General features: G+C 37.9%; 1 protein-coding gene across 1 annotated transcript in view; it reads right to left on the bottom strand.

The window, feature by feature from the left end:
• Nucleotides 1-23,158, bottom strand: part of LOC119794391 (astrotactin-2-like) — a 425,475-nt gene extending 402,317 nt beyond the window's left edge. Inside the window, exon 1 of the mRNA XM_038301931.1 lies at nt 22,645-23,158. Within this exon, the coding sequence (XP_038157859.1) occupies nt 22,645-23,050 (406 nt within the window). The 5' untranslated portion in view covers nt 23,051-23,158. The remainder of the gene's footprint in view (nt 1-22,644) is intronic.
• Between the last annotated feature and the right edge of the window lie 1,191 nt (nt 23,159-24,349).

Here is a 24,349-nt window from a genome sequence, read left to right as displayed (position 1 = left end):
CATCTTCATTGAAATGTTGTGGTAATGCAGCATAAGCTAACCTCACTTTATGAATTAAGTATTAATTTGTATACATTGCCAGGATATGGACTGCTTACATCTAATGTTGCCAATAACATGGCTCTGTGCTTATTAGTAAAACAGTTTCAGAGTAAAATCAAAGAAACTTTATTAACATCACAACACATAAAACAGACAAAAAAGCTAACGCAGATATATATATATATATATATATATATATATATATGTAAAGAAGCAATTAAACTATAAACTTGAATGTTCTAATGATATTATATAAATATTTTTATAAAGATGATTAAATACAATTTCTACATTTATTTTTCATCGTATAATTTAATTACTGCTTACATTTATTCATTTGATGCATTTTTTGCCCATTTAATGGTATGCCTATATATTTAGCATTTATTTACTTATGTCAGAGTTGATCTTCCACATAGTAATGGTAGATTGTTGTTATTGCTTACATTTTGTTGTAATTTTGTAATTACTTGCAATCCCACAACATGCGGTAATCTTTTTTGATATTACGGTATGTGTCTCGGAAATACAGAGTGAGACCCAATACAAATTCAACTACCATCACATTACTCTTGTAATGCATTTCTTCGCCCCATTAACTGTGCATAACTAGTTAACAAAACATATTTAAGAGCTTTATGGGGTTTATTTGTAATATACATCATCAACAGAAGTAGGTAAAAGCAGCTTTATTCGTATGTTACTCAGAACATTTTAACACAGCAGTCTACAGTGGTCTGGGTAAGGATCAGCAGGGATGTATCCCAAATTTCCATTCCAGGTACAGTATGCCAGTTTGAAAGTTGCTCAGAACTGAAGTCATTGCCCAGGCAAAGAATATTCCACCTGCTGTTTTGCACTTTGATAGGTCACTTACAAGGATGATCTTCATATTTTTGAACTACACTGATGTTCACTAATGAGAACAGTATTAGTTCCGTACACACATATAAAAGATTAAATCACAGACAAAGCCATTGATCCACTCAAATTAAATATATATTTCTTTAATTAAACCAACTCACTGACTGCTCTCCAAGGGTTTTTCATTGCCATTGATTTTTTTTTGTAATAATGTGTGTCATTTTGGAGTAGCTCCAACAAATATTGTATTCTTGATTTTTTTATTTGTGTTTCAAGCCTATTCAAGAGACATTACACATACACTGTGAGCTAAATCAGAGAGGTTTTCTGTCTTTAGAAAAAAACCTTAAAACAAACTTGTTTATTACGTTTTTAAACCAGATGGAGCTTGCTCACCCTTGTAAATGTACTCATACCCCTTAAACAACCTTGTTGAGAAAATTTGTTGACAGTACATTTATAGTGCCCTCCAGCAAACCGGCCTTTATGGAAGAGACATTATTGTTGAATAAATGAAACCAAAATAGGTACACTGTGCACTTCGGCACCAGCAGTGCAGATGATGTGGAAAAAAAATACAAAATAAAGCAATCCTGTAATGAAATCTGTTACATAGTATAAAATATAACTGGGCTCGAGTTTAAGTTCAACTATAACATTGAAACTTTAAATAAAACAAACAAGTGATTGAGTGATCTTATCCTAAGGAAGAAGCATGTCAGTATTTGAAATTAATGTCAACACTCAAGCAATATTTACATGTGAAAAATCCCATGATGCGATGGATCTTTGTTCAAATGTGTTATGTAAAAACACCAATCAGAATAATCTTCCACATCTAACAGATGGCATCTAGCCACTCAAAGCTAAAATACATTATGATGATGCAGGGTGTATATGCTTGCCTTATTCAGAATACAGTAAGTTGATCTTTACAAGCCTTTACATCCATGCCGATCCGATTGTTAATTGGAATAAATCACTCCAGGATTACAATTTCAGTCCGATCCTTGCAAATTCTACCTGAATATTCCATCTGACATGTTTATATGACATATTTTTAGTCTGATCAGCCATTAATTCTGATTACTTATATCAATATAAATGTAGCTCCTGACTTAAGTTGACAATATTTGAGATTCTGGATCATAAAAGCATTGTTGTTTAACAAACTTGGGCGAGCTTTATAGATATTGTTTGCTCATGAAATAAAATGTGTAATAATTACTATGCACAGCTTCCACAAAACATGGGAGAATCTGTTTTTTATTTTTTATGAATTTCCCAAAATATCTTTATCAGAGAAGGCAAACACAAATTACAGGTGGTTAAACAGCTAAAATAAGAGAGCTAGTTGGCTCCTAGATTAGCTTATAGTGGGAATGGACAATAGCACAAATAAGCCTAGGAGTGTCAATATATGTCTATTCATGACATGTACACAAGTAGAACTAGGTTGAGCATTTCAGGTCTGACTTGTTCAATGGAAAAGGAAATTAGTACAAAATCAATTAGATTCATCTGAATTAAAAAATAAATAGCAAAGCTATGAGTTAACCATTCTAGACTTTCAAGAACATTACAGCCCCCTGATCAAGGATCCATGGACCTACTATAAAGATATTGACAATCATGAATAAATATTTTGTTTCAGTTCAATTAAAAGGTAAGGAGAGGGTGTTCTTTTTGGATCATTTAAACAAGCGGTCCTTTGGCATGTCTGTTTTCACGGGGGGCGGGCGGGCCTGCTGGGTGGGGGTCCTGCTGGCGGCGCGCCACTGGTGTGAGGGGGTCCGGGCGGCTCCGGCGGGGGTGGTGTTGGGGGGCCGGTGTGGGCGGGCTGGCTGCGCTGATTGGTTATTCGGGTGGGTTTTCCCTCTTGGAGGCATGGCGGAGCTGTTTTGTTCCCGCTGATCGCGGCGGGTGAGGCTGCGGGGCGGGTGGGGGTTGGAGTGGCTCTGGCCGGCGCTCGTTGGGAGGCCAGGGCGGCGGAGCTGCTCTGGCCGCGTGTCGGGGCCTGGTGCGGGCGGCGGGGGTGGGGTTGGGGTGGTGGGGCGGCGGAAATATGGCTGTGCTGCTTTGGCTTCGTCCGATGGGGGAGGGGCGTGGGCTGCTGGGGGGTGGGGGGGTGGGGGGTGTTTGCGCCGGGCGGCTTTTCTGCTCTTGGGGCTGCGCTTTTGGCTGCGCTTTTGGCCAGGGGGGCGTTTTGGGGGGGTCCCGCAGCGCTCGCGGCCGGTTTGTGGCCTGTGTGTTTTTCCTGGGTGGTGCAGTCGCGGTGGGTGTTGCGCCGGTCGCCGGGGCTTGGTGCCGGGGGGCGGGGCGTGTTTCGGTGCTCTGTGGGGCTGGGGCGTTTCGGTCGGTGCCGTGGGGGGGCCGGTGTTCGGTGCCCGGCCCTACTTCAGGGTGGCCGGCTGCCGGCGGGGCCAGCGGACTCGTCCCAGCGGCTCCCCGGGGCGCCGGCATGGCGGTGGCTGGGGGGCTTCTTTGTGGCTGTCTCTCCTCCTCCTGGGGTCCCTTTGGGCGCCTGGGGCTTTGGGTCTCCCGGTGCTGGACTCAGTGCTCTGGGGGGTGTGCCTCTCCGGCTCTCCAAAACCACTATTGAGCATTTTTTCTATGGTTAAAACTTTACATGCACAAGTTCACCCTCGCAAACAACTGCAGGTGCTAGGCTTCATGTACTTAGAGATTCACTTCCAAACAGAAACCCCACATTCATATCTTCAGGTAACACAGAGTACATGTCAGACTTAATAATATTACTTTAGCGATAGTTTCAAGGTGTTTGCTTTATTGTATATCTCGTACCGTGTCTTTTGGTTGTGCTGTTCTTTTTTCATCTCGTTACAGGTGTTGAAGCAGACTGAAAATGTTTTGTCATTGTCTCCTTTCTATCTCCTCTTTCTTTCATCTTTTGTCCTTTTTTTTTCTTTTTCCTTTTTCTTCTTCTGTTTTTCTGCTCTACTTACATTGCAGTGTCCATATGAACTGTAAAACTCCCTGCATAATTATAATAAGCAATTTATATGCATGAAACAAGTGGAGCAGTATGGCAATTGCCATACCGCTACACTTGTGAAAGTAAAATCTGTTGGGCTCCTTTTGGCATCAAGACAATTATTCTTATTGCCACCTTGCCTGACAGGACAATGTAGAAAAAAAAAAATAAATAAATAAATAAACAAGCGGTCCTCCTAATCGTCAATCTTTTTGGTGATATGTTTATCTTTTTTTTGCATATATTTGTGGTGAGCTACAGTTTCAGACAGTCATTGAAGCTGACCCTTCTCACCTTGGTTGTTTAAAAAAGGCAGAGGCTCATAAGAGAAAAAGAGTCTACGAAGTGCATGAGAAGAAAAGAAAGGCCTGAAAAGGTGAAAACAAGAGAGTGTTTTTCAGAGATTCTTTCACACAATGGCGTACACTAAAAGCATAGATTAGGCTTGACAGGTAAAGTTTGGCATGCTGTTTAGAGAAATCAATTTCCTATAACTGCTAGTAAAAATGATCTACCTCTATAATCCTTGTGCATGCTCTCGCACATGTTTAACAGCCGTTCCCTCTCGGGATCAGGTACAGGGTCGCACATGTGCATTCTTTTTAAAGTGGAGAGGGTGGGTCTTTTAAAAAATTATGGAAAATCCGCCCCTATACCTTTAATACACATGCACTGAATGTTCATCTATACATTTGCAGCGAAAAAATATGCATTAAATTTAAAAGAATATCAGTCTTTATTTAAAGGTACTGAGAGCGAGTCGATATATATTTTAATGTGTCCAAATGTCTAGCTTGCACTGTAACAACTATTTTGCAAAGAGGGTAAATACATTGCACAGTTGTTGTCACGAGGTCTCCTGTTATGTGGTAGGAAAACACGAAAAACCAACAAGCAAAAAGAGTAACTCAGTGGAATTGCTTTTATAAATCAGTGTCACATTATGCATTCACTGCACAGGCTTAAAAGCCCTTTTACGGTATGTACAAGTACAAAGTCCATGAAACTTTAGTGAATCAGCTTGTAGAATAATTCTGCAAAGGAAAAGAAATCTGGTTATTCTTTGATACAAGTCCAGCTTTATAAAGATGAACTGTTGTAACCTTGTAGGTTTACACAGGTAAAAAAAAATGCCTGGCCTTAAAAAATATTGGATTGGAGGTGAGGGAAAACAATCACGCCTTAATTGGAAGAAAGACAAAACCTGCATAACAGATAGAGAATGGGGAGTTGTTCTATGGTCTTTTGCATGCATTCTTTTTCAAATCTATTTATGCCTTTTTTTTTGGTGAAAAATCATAGAGACAATAGTGCATGGTGTTTCCTTGCATAAATCACACAAATAATAGAGAAAAGAAGGAGCTTGTGAATTCATTAGATGCATTTACATAAAGTTCTTTGTTCATCCTGTCAAAGAGAACCACAGTGTGCCTCTCTGCAGTCGTAATGATCAAATGATTATCTTCAGATCAAAGCTATCCACCAGTGGCAAACAGCAAGACTGAAGACTCTGGTGGTAAAAATAAAGTTCTCTGAAATACAAAATCCTCAAAGGACTTTACCCAGCACTGGTCAACCACCATAGATGATTCATCTTTACAATGCCATGAATTACATGAAACTACCCTTAGGCTGAATAGTAAAGGCTTTCTCTTGCAAATGAAATACATTTCTACCAGTCTAATATCACTCATTCTATCATTCATTTCTTTAATAAACTATTTCATGTTCAGGTAAAATATTACAAACAATAGCCCCCCTACCTCCTTATCAACACATTCTTTGCAAAATTACTAGAAGTTACTAAAACTTCCCATGCTTTGACACTTTCATTCTTAGAGGGTGATTGTCTTTACAATTAGTCCACATAAACTGACAATTAGGCATCATTTCAGTCTTAACCACCGTCTGAACACAGAATATCTCCTGTCTAAAATATTTCAGTCACATTACTTATACATACAGTAAGCATATTCAAACACATATTCTACTGCTGAACTTTTCTACTGAGAACTCTTAGTGCTCATGTAGTTTTTATTTCTGGTAAGGGGCTAGCCAGCACTTGCTTTACTATGGTTTCATTTTCCATCTCCTTTGATACTTTGCAGTATCTGTCTATATATCCTCTTCTCTCCTCCCCACTGTGTCAGATGCTCACTTATTCCTTACTTATTCTTCTACCTCTTTTAGCAATATTACTATGTGTAGAAAGTGTACCATTTCGTAGTTTTGGAGGTGAGGGTGTCAGGGCAACAATTGCCTGGATCATAAACTACCTGAGAAACAATCCGCAGTTTGTGAGAATGAAGGGTCAACTGTGAGTATACACTTTCCTTGTAAATCTGCAAAGCCCTTAATTCCAGTTTAGGACAGACCCCTATCATCTGCACAAATACTTAGATAACTATATAGTTTCTTGTTACTTCTAAGATGGAGAAAAAAGCTGAGTAAGCCAAACAGGGAAGATGATAAATACCTTGTTATTTACCTGGAAAACAAACTCTACTAGAAATGCACCTGTGAGCTCATCTGCAGAGTAAGAAGGGACAGTGCAGAGTATATTATATTCTAGGAACTCATTGAGAACCTCTAGAGATGATATCACAAAAACATTACAGACAACATTCGAACAAAACATTACAGACAACAGTGAACATTCTCTTTAGTAGACTTTGAAACAACAGGAGAATAACTTCATTGAAAGACTTATCCAGATCCATGCAAGACCGCTAAGGAGTAAGGACCTTCGGCAGTAAGTCACAAAACTAAAATACAAACTATAAGTGCCAGAATATAAAAGAGAATAATTCTGGTGAATAATTTTCACCAGAAAGTTTTGACATTAACCTTTTTAACTTGCCTTTGTGAATTATCTTTCACCAATGTTATTGTAACCACAAACACAATTCACAAAGACTCCTGGATAGGTGTTGATATGTTTTAAGAAAATCTGGGCAAAAGTCTAGCTGCCTCCACTTTAACCCGGTGTTTTGCTTGCTCAATTTGTCCCTTTCTGACTTTGAACAACTATAAAGGGATAAAAATAAAATCTACTTTGGTCTGGAATATGACCTGCCAATCCTCCTATCAGTAGCAGAGAATTGTTTTGAAAATTTGATCTTATTTAGCTCTTACTGTCAACTAATACCGCTGGTCATACCACTGGTCATATTTTGCCTTTGGTATTTTCAAATTTGATAATTTTTCTAATATTGTTTACCTGACTCTACAAAGAAAAAAATATGTCATGCCATGTTTCCCAATAAGCTGTATTAGTTGCAAAACTACAATGGATCAACAGTGGTACATTGCTATGTGATTATAGTAAATATATAACCTTTATTAGATAGGAATTAAAACCTGCAACTAATTTTGCTCAGTTTAATAACGTACTACTGTGCTTAAATTGAGTATCTCTCTCTACATTGATGGCCTTAAATGCTGCTTATCAAAATGTAAAACTTAAGAACCATAGCAATCTTTAAGAATAGCACATTTGGTGTAGTGTATATACTTTAAACCTAAAAAAAAGTCAAGTGGTGAGATGCTTTTATTTAACTACCATTGCTTTCAGATTCCAATCACTAAAGAAGCTGTATTTGCCTTAACCTTAGCTCTATACAATTGCACAGAGGACCAAAGGACAGACTGTGTAAAAATGCTGCCTTCACATGCCATTATTTGATAAGAAGCATGAAAAGGACATAAATTTGCTGAGAAAAATAAACACGGTCAATACAATGGACAGAGGGAATAAAGAACAAGGGATCTAAATGTTTCCAATCTTCTATTAAGTGCCTGAAGGTTTTCAAGAAGGTGAACTTCTAATGAGGTGTTTACAGAGTCAGCCATGTTGCCAAAAGGTATTGATTTCTTCACACAGTCCCATGATACCACTTAAAATGAGAGAAGAAAGTCATCCAGAGTGACAAAGCTTACCAAAAAAAATACAAATAAATAAGTAAAAAATTGTATTACTCCGTAGTATCTTTGCTGCTCCTACAACTGCACTTTTCTGGACCGAGTTGTTTGATGTATTTCCAGGGATCTGCTGTAACCACTCCTCAAGGTTGGGGGTCACTGCTCCGAGTGCCCCAATGATCACGGGTACCCCTGATGCCTTAACCTTCCAGGTTTTCTCCAGCTCTTCTCTGAGCCCCTGGTATTTCTCTAGTTCCTGTTGTTGCAGTCACTTGGTATATATATATATATATATATATATATATATATATATATATATATATATATATATATATATATATATATATATATATATATATATAAACATGTCTTTAGCTGACAGAGCAACCAACCTAGAGCCATTATTATTTCAAAATTACAAAAAAACAGAAAAACATTTAAGATTAAATAAAAAATACTCTTGTCTTTAAATATGCTCTATCCAGAAATCCCCCAAGTGGAAAGGTTTCAGCTTCACTTGTTTTAATTCCATAACAAATTTATTTAAGGACACTTTAGCTATCTGATTATTAAAGAAAAAATAAAACTTCAGATTAATCAAATTCCAAAATTTTTGATCGATCTATCTTTGGGACAAAAATGTTGCAATTCGATTAATAGATAGATAGACAGACAGATTTGTCATGTTTGTTCATATATAACAGTTTAACTACAAAAACAAAAATAAGGAGGAGTAGCAGCATGTAGCCCTCCCTATGGACAGTGCCCTTTCTGCCCATCCATTCTCAGTGACACTTTGGTAATAAATCAAAGCTGAGCTGGCAAGCAAGGGGGGAAGAGACGTGTGATCCTTTTCTCCCTTCTCCCAATAATCTGTGACACTGGTTGGACAAAATCGAAAACTAACAGCCCCACCAAAAGAAGACAGGGCAATGGTTGTTATGTCTTAACCACATTGTAGCTTTAAATAGATAAAATAAATGTTTTTGAAGATGCAGGAGGTCAGCAAAATCGATAGGATAAGCATTTAGTTCACCCAGTTCAGGGAAACATCACAAATTCCTTTTAGAAAAAATAATTAAGCCATTAAATTATCTTTTTTTTTTATTAAGGCCTTAATTGGCATTCAAATTAATTCAATGTGATTATTGTGGCATTAAAAATTCCTTTTTTTATACGTTTATAAAAAAAACTTAGGTCAGATATATTATATTGTGATTTATTTGCGTCGATCTGCTTTTTGGTTGATCATAAAGCCGTAGGTTTGGAAAAGAAGCTCAAGGTGGAGAAAAAGCTAATGAATGGAAAAATGCTAATTTCAACAAAAGTGGCTGGAAAACAAGGAATTCAGGACATGGCTGCAGCCTGTCGACCGCAAAGATGACAAAGGTTTTTGCCGTGATTTATATATATTTATATGTGTGTGTGTGTGTGTGTATAAGAGTCATGGGATTTGTTGTTGGCATTTAATTTAAGTCTAAGAGCATTAAAAAGCATTATACTAGAGTTACTCATTCCAGTAAAGAGCAACTATGTTTCTTACCAGCCTGTTAAATAACACTTATTTAACACAATTTTACCTCATTTAACTGGGGATGTTACAGGGGGTAACAAAATCTTTTTTTTTCATGTTGAAAAGGTAATAATGTATGTCTTGTTTGCGTTTGTCTTATTTGAAAGCATGGATGATTAGGTATTTTTTAACCAGCTTTTTAAGATCATCACTAATCTGCATAACTTAGAAGACATGTTTGCTTGTCTGTTTGATTCTGATGAGTGGCTGAGAAAAAAACTGCCTCTGTGTTACTTAAAATGTATACTTCTAGTAAACTGAAAATAACCTGTCAACGTGAAACAACTAGAAAATATAGTATTATCTATATTTGTATACATAACTCCTTAGAAACAAGTAAGCATGGTTAAGAGGAATCTACCCTGGTAGTACAGGGAAAAGAGCAAAGGGGAAAGAACAGAGTCTTGATGGGAACCTGTGGAACCTAAAATCAGAGAGACTTTTTCCCATCTTCACAAGCTGTTTCCTGTCAGTCAAGAAGTCTGTGACTCAGCTGAAGATAGGAAAAGCTCGGCTAAGAGAGCTTATCCTGCAGCAGCTGTTGAAAGAATTTTGGTGTTGAAATCTGAGCCAGAGTCCAACAAACAGGGTTTAGATATAGATTCCTATTGAGTCTGGGTGCTGCAGGATGTAGTGACAGGCCATGTTCTCAGCATCATCTGGAGACCTCTTCGCCACACAGGTGCATCCAGGAGTGCTGTGATGGACTTAATGTAGGTCAAAACAAGGCAATGAAATGACTTAGTTAACACGGAGGTCAGGAAGAGTTGTCTGAAGTCTTTAGTCCTGTGGTCCCTGTACTTTATAGGGATAATGGTAAATGATGAGTCAGGTTGGCCCATGTCATGTTTCCAGTGAGGTGCTTAAATTATCTATGAATACTGGAGACAGATGTTCAGCACAGTGCTTTTAGGTGAATCAAAAGACACATTCTTCTGCTGCTTTACAGAATTTCTACCTCTTAAAAAGAAGAAGGTGCAAGGATGAGTGGTTGGAGATAGTCAACTCTGAGGAGATTAGAACAATCTGAGGGGCTGGTGCTTAGGCTAAAAGTGTGCAGTCATATAGGATGGTGACCATCTGACTCAAGATGCCAATTTCCTCTATGCAAAGGGAATTTAAAGACTTCTCAACTGATACTACATAAGGTAGAGCTTCACGATAATTTGAAAACAATTCATAAATAGAGGATTCTGGTCAATTTCACAACATTACTTTGACCAGCAATTGAATGAATAATTTCAAAAATAGTAATGTCTCTTTATATCATCAGCTAACATAAAGGCAAGATAAAAACTAATACACCCAGTTAGTGGAAGAAAAAAAAAACTACATTATTCAATATTTTGTTCTTCAACGCTGATTTCAGTGATTAAAAAAAACTCTTCCGGTAGACATATGCCATTTCGATATTTAATTAAATTAGTTATAGTTTCTTAATGACTTACACACCAATCCTTTATGCCTTATAAACCATTTAGGATGCATCATATAACAAAAGAAGCTACATTTACAGACAGGGGGCTTGAATTCAAGATCCTCACATGATTAGCATACTCATAGCAGTTTAGGCAGATTTTTTGCTGTATGCACAAATTAATCGCAATATGCAGATTATATCATAATAATCATAAAGATATTGCCGAGTGCTAGCAGACACCAAGTCTGCCATGAAAATATCTCCCATACTATTGCAACACTTGCTGTTGAAACAAGAAAGAACAGGTGTATGCTTTCATAATTTTTCTTAACCTATCACAATATACACAAATATTTAATGAACCTACAGTAGAATCCTTATTCTGATGTATCCAATTTTAGACAGGATGCAAAAATTACTTCCTTAAAGTCCAGTTCTTTGTTGACAGAAGTTGCACTTGCTTTGGTCCCATGTTGCTCTAACCAATTTGCTTGAAGGTTTAATATGTGCATTTAGAAATTGTATTTGCATACTGTTTGTAGTAAATAGAGTAGTAGGGATTTGCTGTTCCAGTATTTATATCAGTAATCTGCCCAATATCAGATTGGGTTTGACTATTGATCTCTGTTTGAGTGATACTAAGTTAGAAGTCCTTTATAACATTCCACATTACAAAATAGGGATGTCCCAATACAGCCATTTCATTTTCGATACGATACCCATATTGCAGCTTTGAAAATTGCCCAAAACCAATGAAATCAGTAATAAAAAAGCTGCATCAAAACACACAGAACAGGTATTTGTGCGAATTTTGTTTTATATCATCGTAAAGCATTCTCCTCAGACCTCTGACATCAACATGACATTTCATCCACATAATAGCTGTTCAATTAAAAACATTATTTTGCTGTATTATCCTTCCTTTTAGGTACCTCTAATGGACCATAATTAATTTCCATAGATTGTTGCTTTGTTTGTGCAGGTGTGAAAGTTCACCCTTACATCCCTGATAAAATGAGACACAGCTTGCTAGCAAGTTGACCCTGGAACACTTTCTTACCAAGGGAATGCAAGCAAATTTTAATAGTGTTCCAAAGAGAATAAAATGACCACAAATAAGAAGTGACATCCTTTACTATAAAGGTTCTGCATCTCTTTACAACAGCTGAATGTAAAAATGCATTCAGTTGCTGCAATGTGTGTGACTGATTCCCTTTTCTTTTCAAGGTGCAATTGAACAGGTGTGCCTGATGAAGTAGGTTGTTCATAAAACACCCCAAGGTGAAATTTTGAAGTAAGACTTAGATGCCTCCTGGCTTGCTAACAATGATTTCTGCAAAGTACAAGAAAGGGTAAAAGGGTTGAAATCAGCTTGCAACTCCTACACTTCATTGTTTCCCACAGAGGTATAAAAGATATAGTCACTTTTCCTGCTTGTGAGTGGGAAGTAACATTGAGGAACAATGTTACACACATAGATAAAATTGTCGCCATCCTTGGTTTCATGAAAGAACCCACAATAGTGACAGAAATAAAAATCATGACTATTCTGATGTGGCCTTCTGTGAGCCCTGAACTACATCCTATTGAGCATCTTTGGAAGGAGCTCAAACATGTGGTCTGGAAAAGACACCCTTTAAACTTCGGACCACTGGGGCAGTTTGCTCATGTGGAGTTGGCCAAAATACTTGCTATGGGGTAAAGAAGTCTCATTGACCACTACAGGAATTGTTTGACTGCAAAATAAATGTAAAGCAAAATATCAAGTTAAGTACAATACCATTAGTACCATAATTTCTGTTGAGGTCTGTTTAATGAGTTTTTTTTTTCTTTTCTTTTTTTCCCCCCATTCTGTTGAAGCATGGTTGGAAAACTAATGTCTGACTTCCATTTGTTTATTTTCATCAAATTTGTATTATTAGGGGTCTACATTTGTCAGATTCAACATATTTCTCTGTGTGTGTGTGTCACTTAATGCTTCTCAATATTCACCATTAACACAAATGGTGCATATATACTGTATATATATATTGTTTATTCTTAATGCACCTTTTTCCTCCTTGTTTGCACCTTCTTTAATTACTATGCCAATATGTGACCAGTGAATTTCTCCGCTGTGAGATCAATAAAGCTCATCTAAGCTAATCTAATCTAATCTAAATTGTATTGGTGGTGCTGAAATGCAATATATATATATATATATATATATATATATATATATATATATATATATATATATATATATATATATATATATATATATATATATATGCTTTAAAACAGGGGTCTTCAACATTTTCCAGGCCAAGGCCAAGGACCCCCAAACTGATGGCATTATTCGGCAGGAACCCCCTAATTATATATATATTGTATGTAATTGTATTATTTCAAACTGGTCCTATAGTCACTATAACAGATGGTGTCATGTAACGAAAGTAATTTCACCCTGGGATTATTAAAATATTTCTGATTCAGATTCCTTGTTGATGGGACAGATGTTGTGAATGAAATGGTGCCCAGCTTGAAAGAGCTCCTGTGTGTTGCTGAATTTGTACATTAATGACTTAAAGACGTCTTCTTTCTGAATTAATCTGTTTACTACAGTAAGTTAAATTCATATTAATGTCTATTTAAAGACATTACAATTAGTATAAAAAATTTCAGGAAAAAAAAAAAAAAGTCTAATCAACCAAAACTTTTGAGACCCGAATGCAGTACCTCTGTGGACCCCCTAGGGATTGCCGACGCCCTGTTGAAGAACTCCGCTTTAAAAGGTAAGGATAAGGTGACTTGGTTTTGGTTTGGTAAACAACAGCATGGAGGGTTAAAATATTAAAGGAGGTGTACCTACATTTATTTTTGTCTAGTTAAGAAAAACTCTTTTAGACAATGAATTTTGAGAAGTAAGAAAAAATTTGATATGAGAAAAAAACTAAACGAATATGTAATCAAGCTATTTGTCTTTTTTGGTGGTAATAAACTGTGAACTGGGGACAACCTGGGACAACTTTTCTCTGCCGATGGAAAAATGAGCAAAGCCTTTGCTAAATAGCAGCTCCTCCAGCGCGTGCATGAAAGGGTATGTAAACAGGACAGCATGGCTGACAGAGCACCAGAGAAGACAGCGACACCTCCAATGCCTGTCACTGGACACACAGCTAATCAGGAGCAAAACAGGAGAAAAGCAGAAAAACAGATGGAAAGAAGAGGGACCTGAAGCTAATGGTCCCAACACATGGGCAGCAACAAGCCACAGCGACAGATGGCAATTATTGCCACCCTCGTGAAACCTAACACACGGAATGGGACAGCTACTGCAGTGGTTGCAATTCATGCTCTCAGTTCCCTTGTTTTCAAGAGATATAATCGATTATAAAATGTGAGGGATTTTGGCATTTTTAAAGCCACCAATGACAAACAAGGCAAGAGTGAAAAGTCAGAAGATTTTAATGGAATTGACTGAAATCGTATATCACAGCTAAAAAGTTTTCCTCCATGTTGAAACTGCGTACAGATTGCAATGTCTAACAAACTCTTCTCCAATTTATCTTGAGCCCTGATAGGTTTTAGTACTGTATAACTATAACAAAACTTAAACAGTTGTGCAGGTGTGTACCTGTAGAAGCTATAATTTTCATATGCAGGGATTGTACCTGTCCCTAGGCAGAGGAACAGGTAAAATTCATCAAAAAAGTTGAACATGAAACAAAAGGATAGGAAGCCTGGATTTGGACCCCTTAACAGTGACCAAACAAGAAAAAAACGTGCATTAATCTTGCAACGCCGTGCTTCAGGTGGAGAGCTTTGCGCACTAGATTTTATACCAAAAACTAATTACAGTTTGGCTAGACAGGTATTTTTTTAAGTTTTTATTAGGCGATCATATAGTAGCTGTATCTTACTTTCTGTTTTAATGACATTTATTCATGTCTGTTAGATACATGAAATGGTAGACATTTATGAAAAAGAAAACAAAGAAAAGTTCCTTGAAAAAGCCTTGTTTCCTCCGGAGGATTGCACATGAGTTTGAGGCGCATACTTAGTATCTTGTGCATGTTGACTGGGAAAAGACCAGAAAAGAGAGAAGGAGAGTTTCTCATAGGGGAAATAAAATGACAGAAGGCCTTCAAGTTCAAACAAAACTGTTCTTACCCATGGTATGCCTTTTCTTTAAGCATAGCATTTTAAAAAGACATTTCTGTTTTCATTCATTTAAAGTAAGCACATTTTATATCTGATTAATTTAACTGGCACAGTATCAAAGGAAATTATGATCATTATTTCTTTCCGAGTAAATGATAGTAAGATTTATTTACTTTCTAATCCTCTATGTGAGTGATTTGATGAATTTGATAACATAAGAAGGCAAACTGCAATGTTTTTCCTACCATTATCATTATCCAATAGGGGTGCACAACACCTTACTACTCCCCCCCATGATATAGTGATTACACATATTCAGATTTATATCATTAAAATTATTACCTACTCTAAATAACCTCAGACCACACTGGAGGCTGTTTCGTGTCCCCATGTGGTCACTCATCCACTTTCAGCCCTCTCTTAGGAAATGCCAAACTCGACAAAACCTTGATGAAAATACACGTTTCATTTCTGTAGGTGAGTACATACGCTCCTGCTGAAAGACAGAACAAACAGAAAATGTTGTAAACTCTGATGCACCAAATTTGTCAAAGGCTGGACAAAAAACATGTCAGAGAGATTATGGATAGGAGGAAAATTGCAAAAAGCACACATTTGGCAAGCCCCAATGACTGCTGCAAAAGACTGACTGACCACCTGCTAAGCGGGAAAGGATATCTGCACAAAACTAATTTTGGGATGACGTAAGCATTAGGAGTCAAACCAGGTGTAGGAAAAACACTCAAGCGTGAGAAAGACAGAAAAAAATAATAAAATGTTTTAAAAATAGTAGAGATATAGTTCTGTTCAGTTCATATTGGTCAGATACAAAGACTGTACACTGTGAACTGTGCATGAATCAATTAAGGTTCTATAAAAAAAAAAATAACTAAAAAACCCTGAAAGCCTTGACTCTGTGCATCTCTCACATATATTAGTAGAAGGTAAGAAAAAATGTAAGAATATGTGAAATTTGCAGTTACCCAAAACCTATTAAAACAGCCTGTTCTGAAGTTTTGATTATCAAGCATGAAATAAAAATCATTATGTAGTCAGCGTTTTGTTTTGTTATCATATTTCCTTTTTCTGTAAGCTATAAAGCAACACTACTAGCAAAAAATAATACTATGGGGGGTGGGGAATCTGCAGATAGAGCCTTACTTTATAATCTTATTAGATATTTGCTTAATTAGGGGGAAGTAGAAGAAGCTGTACAAGCTGTATGTATAGTATACTATGTATATGTATGTATACTTTTGGTGCTCCAATATCCTTCCATAGGCTTAATACAAACATGTCAACTTATCAGAACATTCCAAATGGCAATTTGGCATGAGTGTGTTTAGAGGAATGGGGAGGGTGTTTCCCATTTCTCTGCTATTGATCAGTGAGTTTAAGGAACCAGCCGCCTCCTGACAATAAATATGATTAACTCTGTGTAGTACATAGACTGATAGAAGATCCCTTTGTTATATTAAACAAGCCATTAATTTGATTAATTTGTGGTCAATAATAATCAAGTTAGAAAATCCCACAGTTGCAACACACACTACAGATCTTTCACCATTCTTTTTTGTACCATCTCTCTAGAGTCTATGCCTAAGTTAACTGGCATATGTGTTGCTGTAAAAGTTCAGTCCTACTCTTGAGTAAAATCTACTGTTCCAGCTTAAGTTCTATTAGAAAGTGGCAAACAATATACACTTACCTTTGAGATTGTAGGGAAATATATGCTTACATTACACTGTGATGTGCAACTAAAATAGTGGCTAGTGGTATAGATAATGCCTAATGGACAGTTTGGAGACTTAATGTATGATCTTAAAAAAAAACAAAAAAAAAAACAAACAAACAAAAGAATACAAACAAATAAACTCTCTTAAGGCCCTGTCACACCTTGCCGATTTAGACAGCGTATACCTGACGTCCCAAAACTTATGTCCAACGACAGCCTAATTTATGCATAATGAACGGGAGCGTAATACCCATGAAATGATGCACAAGCCAGTGTCCTGAGGGGGCAGTGATGCACCCGGACGCACCTGGCCTGCATTAAAAGATTTCATTGATCGCTGTATTAGCCTAGCTAATGTTGACCACCCGCCAAAAAAAAGATTAAATAAAAAAAAAAAGAAAGAAGGTTTGCAGTCGCAGCAGGTTCAGCATCATGTCTGCTAGGAATTTGTTGGTCGTAGCTGTGGGCGTGAATTAGGGGTGGGTATTGGCAAAGAAGTCACGATTCGATTCGAATCACGATTCACATGCCACGATGCGATTCTATCACGATGCATCACGATACTTGAAATATTGCGATGCATTGTGATATTTTCACTGAACACTGTAAGAAAAAGATACAGCCCTTACCAGTGGCTGACTGGCTGGGTGTGATCTGGATAGTGTCTTCAATTGATACATAACTGAAAGCAACTGAATTCATACATAGCTGTATTTATTGAAATTACTTTTGGAGGTGTTGCAATGAAAACAAATACTGGACAGAAATATTACTATTACTGGCATGGACACACCAACAAAAAGATCTTAGGATTCATCAAACTTAAAATAACAAAATGAGGATAATCAGTCCGGACATGCTTATGACACAAAGCAGCAGGCGTCAACACATCCGCAGCGACATCTGCTGGACTGGAAGTTGTATTCCACTTGGTTTGATTGATGTGCGCCAACCATTAATGTATTTTATTTGTTCATTTTTTTTTTTTTTAATAATCGATTCTTGCCTTCAAGAATCGATTCAGTAGATCACAAAAATTAGAATCACGATTCATCGATTTGACGATTATTTTGCACACCCTTAGCGTGAATGCAGGGAGGATTCATCACACTCACCTTCTCGCTCACCCTATGATGCGGATGAAGTCTGAAGGAGAACTGACAGTTTCCTGCTGTGAATCCCCTTTTATACCAAAACGCTGCCAATACGCCATTATACAGTAGCTGTAAGTTATCTGTAAATAGAATATATACAGGTCCTTCTCAAAATAATAGCATACTGTGATAACGTTCACTATTTTCCATAATGTAATGATAAAACTTGAACATTAATATATTTTAGATTGATTGCACACTAACTGAAATATTTCAGGTCTTTTATTTATTTTGGCAACAGCTCATGAAAACCCAAAATTCCTATCTAACAAAATTAGCATATTTCATCCAACCAATAAAAGAAAATTGTTCTTAATACAATAAAAGTCAACCTTCAAATAATCATGTAAAGTTATGCACTCAATACTTGGTCGGAAATCCTTTTGCAGAAATGACTGCTTCAATGCGGCGTGGCATGGAGGCAATCAGCCTGTGGAACAGGCCCAGGATGCTTCGATAGTAGCCTTTAGCTCATCCACAGTGTTGGGGGGCATCGCTCAACTTTCTCTTCATAATGTCCCACAGATTCTCTATGGGGTTCAGCTCAGGAGAGTTGGCAGGCCAATTGAGCACAGTGATACCATGGTCAGCAAACCATTTACCAGTGGTTTTGGCACTGTGAGCAGGTGCCATGTTGTGCTGAAAAATGAAATCTTCATCTCCATAAAGCTTTTCAGCAGATGGAAGCATAAAGTGCTCCAAAATCTCCTGATAGCTAGCTGCAATGACCCTGCCCTTGATAAAACACAGTGAACCAACACCAGCAGCTGACATGGCAACCCAGACCATCACTGACTGTGGGTACTTGACACTGGACTTCTGGCATTTTGGCATTTCCTTCTCTCCAGACTTCCTCCAGACTCTGGCACCTTGATTTCCAAAATGACATGCAAAACTGAGCAACATTCCAGTGCTGCTTCTCTGTAGCCAAGGTCAGGCGCCTCTGCCGCTGTTTCTGGTTCAACAGTTTCTTGACCTGGGGAATGCGGCACCTGTAGCCCATGTCCTGCACATGCCTGTGCACGGTGGCTCTGAATGTTTCTACTACAGGCTCCAGGTCCAATGCTTCCGTAGGTCACCATAGGTCTGGAATCGGCCCTTCTCCACAATCTTCCTCAGGGTCCGGTCACCTCTTCTCGTTGTGCAGCGTTTTCTGCCATACTTTTTCCTTCCCACTGAGTTGCCTTGATACAGCACTCTGGGAACAGCCTATTCATTCAGAAATATCTGTCTGTGTCATACCCTCTTGCTTGAGGGTGTAAATTATGGCCTTCTGGACAGCAGTCAGGTCGGCAGTCTTACCCATGATTAGGGTTTTGAGTGACGATCCAGGCTGAGAGTTTTAAATGCCTCAGGAATCGTTCGCAGGTGTTTAGAGTTAAATTGTTGATTTAGATAATTAGGTGCATAGCTCGTTTAGAGACCTTTTTCACGATATGCTAATTTTGAGAGATAGGAATTTTGGGTTTTCATGAGCTGTATGCCAAAAACGTCCGTATTAAAACAATAGATGGAAAACAATTAACTTTTTTACAATATACTAATATTTTGAGAAGGACCTGTACCTTGAAGATAAGTTCTTGATACACAAGTTACTTATAGGTTTTGTATAAACTGGACACCACGACTTATGAAGAACTTACACTTAACATATGTCAACGATCAGATATCTTACCTGTACCTTATGGCCAAAGTATGAGTATACACTGGCATACGTCGAGAAATTTTGGGCATTTCTCGACGTACTCACCCTATGCCAACGAGTTTCAGCGTGTTTCAGCGTGCTCATAACTTATACAAAAATACCCATAACTTATCTAACGTATGCCAGCGTCTTTGTAAGATTTTCCATGTGTCAGGCATACGCTGGTCTAAATGGTAAAGGTGTGACAGGGGCATTACCAAAACTCTAATCCCAAGTGATCAATGGAAGACAAAAGAAAGCTATGTATCCTGTTTAAGATAAAAAGAAAGTCATAAATAAATGTTCCTCAACACTCTGATCAGTAAAAAAAAAAAAAACAAATGAACAAAAAAAGAATAGAAAAAAAACGACATCAAACTGCATAAAAAAATAATTAACTTATCAGTAGGACACTGGAGACTCAGAATCATTTCTCATAAAAATACCAAAATAAGGGTTGGAGTTTGTATTACATTTTGCAAAAATGAAGATATTCAAATATAAAATATAATTTTAAGGCTTTTTAATACACTTCGTACAATTAAACTTAGGTTTTTATGCTTTATCTTTAATCTAGCAATATTCTTTATTTTTAAATGACAGAAGTTAACTAATTTAGATTTGCCCTTTTTAGGAAATGCATAAAAATACAGCCTACGCGGAAGTTCAACTGAAGAAACTGATTGCTCGCCTACATCCACCTGCGACACAGCCAATCAGCTTTGAATCACACCTCCACAAAAGCCAGTCAGCATCCAAAGTTCATCTTAAAATGCCTCCGATCAGCAACTCGTCTGCTGCCTAGTACGCAGGCTGTGGATGCGTTGTATAACTTCATTCAGATGACCCCGTTTCAACCCACCGCCAGCCCCTCCTCCACCATCGTAGTTAAAACTTCATCAGTGTCATTCCTCCCAGACTCTTACTGCTTTCAGTTTCTCATTTCAACCAGTCCGGCAGAAGAGCGCCATGTTGAGCCTGGTTCTGCCAGAGGTTTCTTCCCAAATGGGATTTTTTTCCTCTCAACTGTCGCTTCATGCTTGCTCATCACTGACAGCTTCTCTCAAACTGTGTTATCCAAGCTGGACTTCCATCTTCCAGGTAACTGAGTGAAGCTCTAGTATCAGCTCACGCAGTCCACTGGATCTCCCCATAAAGCTCAGCATACCATCTCCCTAGCCAGCAGTCTACAGACTGACCAACTTCATCTATCTCCACTCCACCACCAGTTTCAGGCCTGGGGGGGAAACAGCCCTGTTCTTTACTCCTGTACATGCATATCTGCCAAAATTCAACGCTATGTTTCCTGCCGAGGTCTGAGCACCAAAGACCAAGTAATTAAATCAACAAATTTCTTCTCATTGTCTTTTCTCTTCTTGTGAGTTTTCCAGATTGAACTGAACTAAACAATTTTATTAGAGGTCCAAATGGCTGGTGTTGTATTTAATGACACAGAAAGATGAAAATTGGGTTTTAAAAGGTCACAGATTTAAAATCTATTTAATGGTTCAAAACAGTTCAAACCAAATCGAAAGTGCACGAACTGGAAGAACAGAAGTATGAAATCATTACATGAATAAAATTAAAACAATATCAGCCCTTTTCTTGCAACATTAAACCAAATAAAATAAAAGAGAGAAACTGTCATCAATCTTATAAAAAAAAGTATGTATATCCAAATTATAATATTTCAAAAGCCATGGGGAGTGTAACCTACAAAGCTGTCAATTTTCAAAAAAGAAAAAAAAACACATTAGACCAAACAATAAGGATTTTCAAAAAACTACAGTATGTCTAAACCTCAACAAAGAACATACTGAGCACATGCTGTGCCCTCAATATATAATACACACATGGAACTATTAAGTCCCATTATAGCTCCTTCTCTTACTCCACAGCATGCAGTCATCCACTGAAAGGGTGAAGTAGCAAATTTGCTAGCTGGCTGACTGGGAGGACAGAGAGGCCTTTCTCACCAGTCAACGGCTGTCCTTAATGAGAATAGAAAGTGATTTAGTAGCTTAATGCTCCAACCCTCAGCCTGCCTGCCAGCCTTTGCTTTGCACAGCTACCTCAGTCGACGCTCTTTAGTGAGGGAATGAAACCGAGAACATTAAAAAAGGAAGGAGGATGATGGCAAACCACCGTCAAAAAAAAGAAGAGAAAATTATTACTGACATTTTGTCCTGAATCCTCCATATCCATATCACTGACCTCCATTTGTCTTTGTTTTGATCAGGTTTCTCTTCTACATTAACATGACCTGAACAGTTATAAACTACATAACAGAACATCCTGTAACTATCGCTTCCTCCTTTACCTTGTGTGGCTTGAAGCTTTCTGCACACTTTTTAGATGGACTAAAGTGTGGGTCACAGTAAAAGTAGAAAAGGAAGGCGATAATTAAAATAAAAAAATAAAATAAAGGACCAGAGTTTACAATATACTTCCATTTAAAGTTACCCACACTTATAGCAAGTATATCCTCAGATATACATTGTTTCACACAACAATGTAACCTGCGATTATCCAATCAGAGACGCTTTTCCCCAGACTATTTTAGAGCAGTTGGCTTTAACTCAGAACTTCAGATGACCTGTCAAAGACCAGCCTTGCATTGCACTGATTCACTCCGCTATCCTGGGATGTCTACAGCACTTGCACACTAAATCTGATGTCTAGGGTTCCCCAAAGACCTGGAAAACTAAATTGCTGACAGCTAGTTTAGTCATAGCCCAGCCGTTCATTCAGTTTAACTTGCATTCCTCTGAAACACAGCAAATTACAAATATGTGCAATAATAGATGTCAAATATCCTGCATGTTTGCAGCAACAAACATGCCTCCAGGGGCTCAAACATCAAACATGTGTTCATTTTAAATCACAATCAGCATCAACTGAGGCACATCACTAAAAGTTTTACATTTTGTTTTACTTTGAAAATGAATACTTGGAGCAGCTGCTGGAAATCTGGTTGTACATCAAATAAAGAAGCTTTAAGCAAAGGAGGTGATTAGATGCCTGGGACTGTATGATCTCTGTGGAGGGCTTTTTGCTCACTAATGTGCTGCCTGGCTCACGTCGTGGAGGGGAAAACAAAGCACACTTCTTACCGAGTGTGAAATAGGGAAGAGCTGTGTTGTCCAGATCATCCATTACAGAGATTCGGCCAGGTAGGTCTGTTCGGACGAATAACAGCAGCCGGGATTCACCCCCTCCTCCTCCTGCTGCTCCACCTCCTCCTCCGGTTCCTCCTCCACCTGCTCCGGCAGCAGCGCTCCCTCCTCCTCCGACCACGCTCCCGGAGGTTCCGCCGGTGAAGCTGAACTCGTTCTCCCGGAGCACGGGCAGGGTAGACACGGTAACGGTTTTCACCTCACACGGCGCCTCCGCGTCGCTCTCCCGGTTCCGCTCCTCGTCGGGCGACGTCTCACCTTTGCTCGCCAGGAGCGTCAGGCACCCAGTCAGGGAGAAACCCAGGAGAAGGATGCGGATGTGCAGCGCTGGGATCCTCGCCATCCCGCTCCTTGTGTGTGGTTCTCTCGCTTTGAGTGGGGCTCATAGGCTGTCCGTTCACTTATAGTACAGTCGCTGCAAAGGAGTCGCGTCCGTCCAGGAGGCGGCAGCACAGGTGTAGAGAGAATGACAACCAAGGTTCCTCCACATCCATTCCTCCTAATGGTGTGATGAATAGATATACTTCCCTCCATTAAACATGTGACTTTATTAATAACATTAAATTGTCGTTATTGTAAATAACCACTCTACATTTCATTATTAAATTAGTCCACATTTCGTTTTTAGTTCAGCTTAGTGCTTAAGATTTAAGTATAAATTTAGATTTAAAATACCTCTTTTTTTCAGATTTGAGTTTTGGAAGTGGTTTATTAATTGAAGAAACAAATGACATGCTGGTCTGTACATTTTTTCTTATTTATATTGCACACAAAAACACTGTAGAGTACAGTAGTTTATTTGTTTATTTTCTTAACTTTCACTTTTCGGTTATTTTTATACACTTTTCTTTTTAAGGTCCACATTTTTGTGGCCAGTTTTGATGCTGTAACCAGTGGCGGATCTAGACCAAATGTACCGGGGGGGGGACAGCATGTTTTCATGGGGGCACAGAAAAGCATGAAATAAAAAACAGGGCAAATATATTAAGAGAGCTGCATAAAGTGTAATTTCTTTTTAGTTAGGTTCAATAAGAATTTTATTTCTTATGAGGTCAATATACATTTATAATTTAGGAATTGTACATATTTTTGACCTAATTTAAGTTTAAACTATTTTTTTCTATAGAATTTGAATTAGAAATCAAGAAAAACTGTTAAATTCATCTGTAAAAATTAGAGCAGTTTTTTATTTGTTGAGAAAAAAAATATTTAGCAGATGAAAACTGGGATCCTATCTCAATAGCACTGAAGCTATCACCTTATTGCTTTTGAGTAATTAGTAAAACAGAATTTGTAATGAAGAAAAATGAAATAGATCCAAAGGACCTATCAGTAACCATATCTGTTCCAGCGCATAGCATCATTAGAATTTCTTTTAAGTATTATGTCTCCAGTACAGAGGCCATAAGAGGAGCCAGGATACAGTATGATCTAAGGGGCACTGGCCCCCGTTGGCCCCTGTCTAGACCTGCCCATGGCTGTAACACAACAATTACCGGTATTAGAATTGATTTTCTATTCTATTCTATATATATATATATATATATATATATATATATACAGTATATATATATGTATATATGTGTGTGTGTGTGTGTGTGTGTGTGTGTGTGTGTGTGTGTGTGTGTTGTTCCTTTTTTCA

Source organism: Cyprinodon tularosa, unplaced genomic scaffold (genome assembly GCF_016077235.1).
Source record: "Cyprinodon tularosa strain WSP-4 unplaced genomic scaffold, ASM1607723v1 ctg113, whole genome shotgun sequence".
In the NCBI taxonomy this organism is placed as follows: Eukaryota; Metazoa; Chordata; class Actinopteri; order Cyprinodontiformes; family Cyprinodontidae; genus Cyprinodon; species Cyprinodon tularosa.
The sequence above is the reverse complement of the archived record's forward strand: the minus strand, read 5'-3'. Positions and strand labels throughout refer to the sequence as shown.